Source organism: Entelurus aequoreus, linkage group LG14 (genome assembly GCF_033978785.1).
Source record: "Entelurus aequoreus isolate RoL-2023_Sb linkage group LG14, RoL_Eaeq_v1.1, whole genome shotgun sequence".
Classification (NCBI taxonomy): Eukaryota; Metazoa; Chordata; class Actinopteri; order Syngnathiformes; family Syngnathidae; genus Entelurus; species Entelurus aequoreus.
The window spans coordinates 8,237,377-8,247,595 of record NC_084744.1 but is presented as its reverse complement, the minus strand read 5'-3'; the positions used below and the strand labels follow the sequence as shown (position 1 = coordinate 8,247,595).

Below are 10,219 nucleotides of genomic sequence, written 5' to 3'. Positions count from 1 at the left end.
TAAAGATAAAGGTGAAGTTATAACACTGAAACACCCTCAGGAAGAGGTGCTTTAAGACGTGGCTAGCGGCTAACATCTTGGCGCAGTCAGCAGTGTTTTAGCTACTTCTAAATCACTAATCCTGGTCTCCAAGGCGACATGTGAATAATATAAATACAGTCTATTATACAGCATTATTCACATGTGAATACAATAAATACAGTCTATTATACAGCATTATTCACATGTGAATAATATAAATACAGTCTATTATACAGCATTATTCACATGTGAATAATATACATACAGTCTATTATACAGCATTATTCACATGTGAATAATATAAATAGTCTATTATACAGCATTATTCACATGTGAATAATATAAATACAGTCTATTATACAGAATTATTCACATGTGAATAACATAAATACAGTCTATTATATAGCATTATTTACATGTGAATAATATAAATACAGTCTATTATACAGCATTATTCACATGTGAATAATATAAATACAGTCTATTATACAGCATTATTCACATGTGAATAACATAAATACAGTCTATTATACAGCATTGTTCACATTTGAATAGTATAAATACAGTCTATTATACAGCATTATTCACATGTGAATAATATAAATACAGTCTATTATACAGCATTATTCACATGTGAATAACATAAATACAGTCTATTATACAGCATTATTCACATGTGAATAATATAAATACAGTCTATTATACAGCATTATTCACATGTGAATAACATAAATACAGTCTATTATACAGCATTATTCACATTTGAATAGCATAAATACAGTCTATTATACAGCATTATTCACATTTGAATAGTATAAATACAGTCTATTATACAGCATTATTCACATGTGAATAATATAAATACAGTCTATTATACAGCATTATTCACATGTGAATAATATAAATACAGTCTATTATACAGCATTATTCACATGTGAATAACATAAATACAGTCTATTATACAGCATTATTCACATTTGAATAGTATAAATACAGTTTATTATACAGCATTATTCACATGTGAATAACATAAATACAGTCTATTATACAGCATTATTATACAACATAAATACAGTCTATTATACAGCATTATTCACATGTGAATAATATAAATACAGTCTATTATACAGCATTATTCACATGTGAATAACATAAATACAGTCTATTATACAGCATTATTATATAACATAAATACAGTCTATTATACAGCATTATTCACATGTGAATAATATGAATACAGTCTATTATACAGCATAATTCACATGTGAATAATATAAATACAGTCTATTATACAGCATTATTCACATGTGAATAATATAAATACAGTCTATTATACAGCATTATTCACATGTGAATAATATAAATACAGTCTATTATACAGCATTATTATATAACATAAATACAGTCTATTATACAGCATTATTCACATGTGAATAATATAAATACAGTCTATTATACAGCATTATTCACATGTGAATAATATAAATACAGTCTATTATACAGCATTATTATATAACATAAATACAGTCTATTATACAGCATTATTCACATGTGAATAATATAAATACAGTCTATTATACAGCATTATTCACATGTGAATAATATAAATACAGTCTATTATACAGCATTATTCACATGTGAATAACATAAATACAGTCTATTATACAGCATTGTTCACATTTGAATAGTATAAATACAGTCTATTATACAGCATTATTCACATGTGAATAATATAAATACAGTCTATTATACAGCATTATTCACATGTGAATAACATAAATACAGTCTATTATACAGCATTATTCACATGTGAATAATATAAATACAGTCTATTATACAGCATTATTCACATGTGAATAACATAAATACAGTCTATTATACAGCATTATTCACATTTGAATAGCATAAATACAGTCTATTATACAGCATTATTCACATTTGAATAGTATAAATACAGTCTATTATACAGCATTATTCACATGTGAATAATATAAATACAGTCTATTATACAGCATTATTCACATGTGAATAATATAAATACAGTCTATTATACAGCATTATTCACATGTGAATAACATAAATACAGTCTATTATACAGCATTATTCACATTTGAATAGTATAAATACAGTTTATTATACAGCATTATTCACATGTGAATAACATAAATACAGTCTATTATACAGCATTATTATATAACATAAATACAGTCTATTATACAGCATTATTCACATGTGAATAATATAAATACAGTCTATTATACAGCATTATTCACATGTGAATAACATAAATACAGTCTATTATACAGCATTATTATATAACATAAATACAGTCTATTATACAGCATTATTCACATGTGAATAATATAAATACAGTCTATTATACAGCATAATTCACATGTGAATAATATAAATACAGTCTATTATACAGCATTATTCACATGTGAATAATATAAATACAGTCTATTATACAGCATTATTCACATGTGAATAATATAAATACAGTCTATTATACAGCATTATTATATAACATAAATACAGTCTATTATACAGCATTATTCACATGTGAATAATATAAATACAGTCTTTTATACAGCATTATTCACATGTGAATAATATAAATACAGTCTATTATACAGCATTATTATATAACATAAATACAGTCTATTATACAGCATTATTCACATGTGAATAATATAAATACAGTCTATTATACAGCATAATTCACATGTGAATAATATAAATACAGTCTATTATACAGCATTATTCACATGTGAATAATATAAATACAGTCTATTATACAGCATTATTCACATGTGAATAATATAAATACAGTCTATTATACAGCATTATTATATAACATAAATACAGTCTATTATACAGCATTATTCACATGTGAATAATATAAATACAGTCTTTTATACAGCATTATTCACATGTGAATAATATAAATACAGTCTATTATACAGCATTATTATATAACATAAATACAGTCTATTATACAGCATTATTCACATGTGAATAATATAAATACAGTCTATTATACAGCATTATTCACATGTGAATAATGCTATTATGTGAATAATTATATGATTATATTATATTATTTCCTATTAGGTCTCAGGGCTGGTCTTACAAAATAATCCAAAAGTCTTGTGTCTTTGTAGAAATGTGTAGAACCAATCAGAAGTAAAGAAAGTGCTGCAGGTTGCTATTGAATGTGTCTCCTCAGATGAAGATGTCATTTGTTGTGCTGACCCTGGATCCGATTAAGGTCTCTTGCCCAGAAGGGTTTGAACGATCGAGATCCTGGAGCTGTAATTGATTTCACCAGTGATGGATGTTCACACCTTGGGCCAAATGGTTTTTGGTCTCGTGCCAAGGACCTCAGACTCCCACCCAGCATGAAAACCCAGAGAGACTGACCCACCTGCTCGGCAGGCCCCGTGGACTCTCCTCAGCAGTTGTAGACACCGCTCATCCGTCCAGTCATGGAGGATCCTGGCCAGGATGTAGAGGTCCGCCTCCTGCAGGGGGTCCTTGAAGAAATCGCCTGAAAAGACACAAAGTGTGGTTTTCTCATCTGATGCCACCTGTCATATCTGGGATGGGTCCACGGACTACGAATGGGCTGATTAAACAAAACAGTTTGGAGCGGGCCCCTTCCTCTTCCAACATGACTGTGCACCAGTGCACAAAGCAAGGTCCATAAAGACATGGATGACAGACTTTGGTGTGGATGAACTTGACTGGCCTGCACAGAGTCCTGACCTAAACCCGATAGAACACCTTTGGGATGAATTAGAACGGAGACTGAGAGCCAGGCCTTCTCAGTGTGTGACCTCACCAATGCATTTTTGGAAGAACGGTGAAAAATTGCTATAAACACATTCTGCAACCTTGTGGACAGCCTTCCCAGAAGAGTTGAAGCTGTAGTAGCTGCAAAAGGTGGACCCACGTCATATTGAACCCTATGGGTTAGGAATGGGATGGCACTTCAAGTTCATATGTGAGTCAAGGCAGGTGGCCAAATACTTTTGACAATATAGTGTACATCTGTGGCTTATAATCTGCTGCGTCTAATATATGGAAAACTATTTATTTACTCAAATTTAGTGGGTGTGGCTTGGCACTCTATAGTCCAGAAAAGATGGCAGTTTTTAGAGTCAACATTTCAACCTTTTTCTGTACATTTATTCTCTTTTTTATTCCACTTTTTTTTTGCAATGGTATTTTTAAACTGTGTGGACTTACCTTCGATGAAACTTTTTGTTGTTTTCTGTACACTTATTCTCTTTTTTTATTCCAGTTTTTTTTTTGCAATGGTATTTTTAAACTGTGTGGACTTACCTTCGATGAAATTTGTTATTGTTTTTGTTGTTTTCTGTACATTTATTCTCTTTTTTATTCCTCTTGTTTTTTGCAATGGCATTTTTAAACTGTGTGGACTCACCTTCTATGAAACTTATTGTTGTTTTCTGTACACTTTTTCTCTTTTTTTATTCCACTTTTTTTTTGCAATGGTATTTTTAAACTGTGTGGACTCACCTTCGATGAAATTTGTTGTTGTTTTTGTTGTTTTCTGTACACTTATTCTCTTTTTTATTCCACTTGTTTTTTGCAATGGTATTTTTACACTGTGTGGACTCACCTTCGATGAAACTTTTTGTTGTTTTGGTTGTTTTCTGTACAATTATTCTCTTTTTTATTCCACTTTTTTTTTTGCAATGGTATTTTTAAACTGTGTGGACTTACCTTCGATGAAACTTTTTGTTGTTTTTGTTTTTTCTATACACTTATTCTCTTTTTTATTCCACTTGTTTTTTTGCAGTGGTATTTTTAATCTGTGTGGACTCACCTTCCATGAAACCTTTTGTTGTTTTCTGTACACTTATTCTCTTTTTTATTCCACTTTTTTTTTGCAATGGTATTTTTAAACTGTGTGGACTTACCTTCGATGAAATTAATTGTTGTTTTTGTTGTTTTCTATACACTTATTGTCTTTTTTATTCCACTTGTTTTTTTGCAATGGTATTTTTAAACTGTGTGGACTCACCTTCGATGAAATTAATTGTTGTTTTTGTTGTTTTCTATACACTTATTCTCTTTTTTATTCCACTTGTTTTTTTGCAATGGTATTTTTAAACTGTGTGGACTCACCTTCGATGAAACCTTTTGTTGTTTTCTGTACACTTATTCTCTTTTTTATTCCACTTGTTTTTTTGGAATGGTATTTTTAAACTGTGTGGACTCACCTTCGATGAAACTTTTTGTTGTTTTCTGTACACTTATTCTCTTTTTTATTCCACTTGTTTTTTTGCAATGGTATTTTTAAACTGTGTGGACTTACCTTCGATGAAATTTATTGCTGTTTTTGTTGTTTTTTGTACACTTATTCTCTTTTTTTATTCCACTTTTTTTTGCAATGTTATTTTCAAACCGTGTGGACTTACCTTTGATGAAATTTGTTGTTATTTTTGTTGTTTTCTGTACACTTATTCTCTTTTTTATTCCACTTGTTTTTTTTGCAATGGTATTTTTAAACTGTGTGGACTCACCTTCGATGAAGCTTATCCTGTGGTCGGCCTCCTTGACAAAGTGCTCCCTGGAGGTCTGCACCACCTTGGGCAGGTCAAAGATGGTCACCGTGCACTCCGGGTAGGCCGCCGTGCAGCGCTTGGCTAACGCCCCGCTGCAGCCTTGGGAGAGACGCCAACACACACGCAGGCCTCGTTAGAGCGCTCACAAATACGTCCACTATGTAGCCATTATTTTTGATGATTGCATGATTTGTATTCGGCATTACGGACACGCTTGGTTTCATTCACGGCAACAAGGCAGACGGAAATGAAGCGAATGTGGGGCGCCGCAGAGACAGATGCGTCATACTCTGAGTGGAGACGCTATGCTGGGAACCTTTTTTCAACCTTTGTTGAGCCAACCCTTTTTTTTTAATTGAAAAAATCCAGAGTCACACCACCAGCAGAAAATATAAAAAAATTAAACTCAGCGGCCGATATTGACAGTAAAATCTCGCAATATGACTTCAAACCATAAAAAAGCATGCATCAATATAGCTCTTGTCTCAAAGTAGGTGTACTGTCACCACCTGTCACATCACCCCTGACTTTTTTGGAGTTTTTTCTGTTTTCCTGTGTGTAGTGTTTTACTTCTTGTCTTCCTATCTACGATTTGACTCCCTCGAATGGCCTTGACGCTGTGAACAACAGGAGCAGGCTGTTCTGAAAACACCCCCGAGGACACCTCAATGATGGACGCTTTTGACCTCCCTCCCTCCTCAACGACACCTGGAGTCGAACTTTTGCTTGCATGCAGAACGGCCCCAGGCCTATGGACACTACATCAACACACCCAAGACAATGGGCATATACACACCCCCACCCCCATCCCCACCCCACACCTTCACCACCGCTTGATTCCCCTTCAGGTTGATGGACGGCTGGCAGCGCTTCATAGCAGCAGTCGACCTCCAGGGTCCCAACTCCCCTCCCCTCTGTTGCGAGTTGTCGTGATTAAATGTAACGTGTTTATGTGTGCATGGCATGGAGGTTTTTTCCCACTCCAGACTAGGCCCACTTAGGAGCCCGGTCTAGATTGTATTTTTTTACTCATCTTCTTCCCCAGCGTTTTACCTTTTTCTTATCTTTTACGGGGCGCCTCGTGGCGACCCATCAGCGTTCCTGTTCTGTAACCCTGTTCACTGTTTGTTTGTCTAATCTTGAACGGGTTTGTGCTGAAAACATAGTTTCGTTGTACTTGTTGCAATGACAATAAAGTCCTATCCTACCCTATACTATTTTGGTGTCTTTTCCTGTTTTGTTGGTGTTTTCCTGTAGCAGTTTCATGTCTTCCTTTTTTGCGCTATTCCCCACACCTGCTTTGTTTCAGCAATCAAGACTATTTCAGTTGTTTTTATCCTTCTTTGTGTGGACATTGTTGATTGTCATGTCATGTTCGGATGTACTTTGTGGACGCCGTCTCTGCTCCACAGTAAGTCTTTGCTGTCGTCCAGCATTCTGTTTTTGTTTACTTTGCTGTAAGGTTGTATGGTATACCGGTACTAGTATAGTATTGCGGTACTAATGAATCAAAAACGGTACTATACTATGTTTGAAACGCACCACATTAAAAAAAAATTTAACAGGCATGATGGCACGTCGTCACATCATGACATTGCTGTTTTTATGAGCAGAGGAGCATGTTCGGCAGCGCACAACCACGGAGTTGTTCCAGCACACACGCAGTCTGCTTCTCCCTCTTCTGCGGGAGCACCTAGAAGCTCCACTGTGAGCTCCACGAGACACGCCCCCGCGCTTGCTGCGCAGACCGCGCCCACGCGCCGCCACAGCCGGAGGCAATCTTCAATCTACGCACCTGGACCTAATGAGAAGCGACAGTATAAAGAGCCTCGCCGCTGACTTCTCCTCGTCGGAACGTAGCCCTGTGTACAGTAAGCTTCTCGTCTCTGACTCCTCTCCTGCTCTCTCTCTCTCGCTCGCTTGTCTCTCTCGTGCTTTGTCCTGATTTGTCCTTGTCGTCTCTTGTCCCCACAGTCCTCCGTGTCTCAGCTTTAGCTGTGCACTTCTGCTGCCGCTCTTCCCCCCGGACTTTGATTGCCTTCCCCGATCCTCGACCCCACGCTCGGACTTCTGGACGCCTCTCTCCTGCCCCACGACCCCGATCAGACCACGGACCTCTTTGCTTCTCCCCCTATGGACTTGGTCGCTGCCACATCCAACACGCACTCCAACAAACCCTGCGGTATTTACATACGGTTAATTTCCACACATAGTATTCCATTCACACACATAGTAGCATACACACCCCACGTAATCATCAAGTGCTTTTGTTGAAATAAAGCCAATAATGACATTTTTTGTGGTCCCCTTTATTTAGAAAAGTATCGAAATACATTTTGGTACGAGTACCAAAATTATGGTATCCCTGAGCTTCAATGCCTTTACTTAGCGGCACTCACCTTTTGTTTATTTTTGGTTTAAGCACTTTTTACCTGCACTCTGCCTCCCGCTGTCTGCATATTGTGATCACCACAAACCATGTTCCCGACATCTACAAAGCAATTAGCTACCTGCTGCCACCTACTGATTTGGAAGAGGATTACATGGTTAGTCTGCCGAGCTCTAGACAGCACAGACACTTAATAACGGCACATTATTTCCGGAATATAATTACTGCTTTGCAAAAAATATTTTTAACCCAATTAGGTGAAATTACATCATCTCCCACGGCACACCAGACTGTGGTTGAAAAACACTTTACATCTTACAATCTTAGTATACAGTATATATGTATTTTTTTCTGTCAAAATGGAGATAAAGTATTTTATTAAGGCGTTTTATTTCTAAGATTGTATTTTCTAAATATTATATTATCTAATGATGTAACAAATATATTATCCTACATCCCATTTTAAAAATACTAAAATATTTGCTTGACTTATGATTTCAAGGCAAGTTATGCCTCAAATTGTACACTGCAAAAATTAAAATAGAATTGATGGGAAAAAAAACGCCCGAATTTTACTGTAAAAAAACAAAACAAAAACAGTGGTAGCGTTTAAAAACAAGAACCGTAGATTTCAAGGTTAAAAAAAACAAAAAACGAGTCGCCAGAATTTTATTGTAAAACAAAAACCCCCCAAAAAACAGTGGTACCATTTAAAAACAACCCTAGATTTTAAGGTTGAAAAAAAATAAAATAACGAGTCCCCAGAATCTTACTGTAAAAACAAACAAACAGTGGTATCGTTTAAAAACAACAACCGTAGATTTTAAGGTTAAAAAAGAAAACAAAAAACAAGTCGTCAGAATTTTACTCTAAAAAAAACCAAAAAACCAGTGTAACCGTTTAAAAACCGTAGATTTTAAGGTTAAAAGAAAAAAAATTAGTCGCAAGAATTTTACTCTTAAAAACAAAACAAAAAACAGTGCTATCGTTTAAAAACAAACCGTAGATTTCAAGGTAAATAAAAACAAAAAACGAGTCACCAGAATTTTACTGTTAAACAAAAACATACAAAAAACAGTGCTATCGTTTAAAAACAACCGTAGATTTTAAGGTTAAAAAAAACAAAAAAAACGAGTCGCCACAATTTTACTGTAAAAAAACCAACAACAAAAAACAGTGCTATCGTTTAAAAACAACCGTAGATTTTAAGGTAAAAAAAAACCAAAAAAAACGAGTCGCCACAATTTTACTGTAAAAAAACCAACAACAAAAAACAGTGGTTTCGTTTAAAAACAACAACTGTAGATTTTAAGGTTGAAAAAAAAAAAAAAACGAGTCCCCGGAATTTTACTGACATCATTACAGGAAGGAGGAGATGCGATCTATCGAGACTAAAACTGTTCTGCGTGTGAAAAGTGTGCATCGCACAGGGCTGTGAGAAAGGAGGCGAACCCTCTGCAAAGACAGAGAATCCTTCCTTCTACCTACGCGTCAACATACATGGACTTACAATTAAAAACATATCTTCTACTCAGCAATATCATTTTATAGTTGTATAGCTTCTGGATGACTTAAGGGGCTGATTAAAACAAATTGAATTGGTGCGTTTGATTTTTTCCATTTAGAAATGTATTATTATAATACATCTACATGAAAAACATTATTGTATCTACTCATGAAGTACCAAGTAGAGTAAGAGTGGATGTGTATGCCCAACACACACACACACAAAGTCAACTTTCAGTTTCAATCCCTGCAAAGGCACTGCAGCCGTGTCAGCAGGGTGAATATTTTAGAGAATGCTTTAAACTTTAGCTCGGTCTTCTCTGCAGTGTTAGTTTGTACTTACTAGGTTTGTATCAAATAAATGATTCATCTTCAATTCAATTTATTTTCGACAGTTTTAGGATTAAAGAATCCGGGAGGATTCTTCCCAGGGTCCCGATACTCATTATTTTTTATCATACGTGATTATTTTCGGATGAATAAAGTCATGTCTGTGCTATTCTAGAGAGAATAGCATAAAACACACACTGTAAAAAAAAGTGGAACTTGGCCAGGTTGTTATCTATGTGCATTTATTTTTTTTCCCCAATTGAACTCAATCTGAAGCAGAAGGAAACCCAAAAAAATAAAATAAAATAAAAAAAGCGAGTGTACAAATTGGATGCGGCGAGCGAAAAGCAGCGAGGTGGAAAACAGGATCAAAAGA

At 34.9% G+C, this 10,219-nt stretch overlaps 1 protein-coding gene across 1 annotated transcript in view; it reads right to left on the bottom strand.

Moving 5' to 3' along the window:
- Positions 1-10,219, bottom strand: part of asmt (acetylserotonin O-methyltransferase) — a 76,776-nt gene that overhangs the window by 5,083 nt on the left and 61,474 nt on the right. Inside the window, exons 6-7 of the mRNA XM_062068854.1 lie at positions 5,577-5,717; positions 3,449-3,571 (exon numbers count right to left, since the gene is read on the bottom strand). Of these exons, the coding sequence (XP_061924838.1) occupies positions 3,449-3,571; positions 5,577-5,717 (264 nt within the window). The remainder of the gene's footprint in view (positions 1-3,448; positions 3,572-5,576; positions 5,718-10,219) is intronic.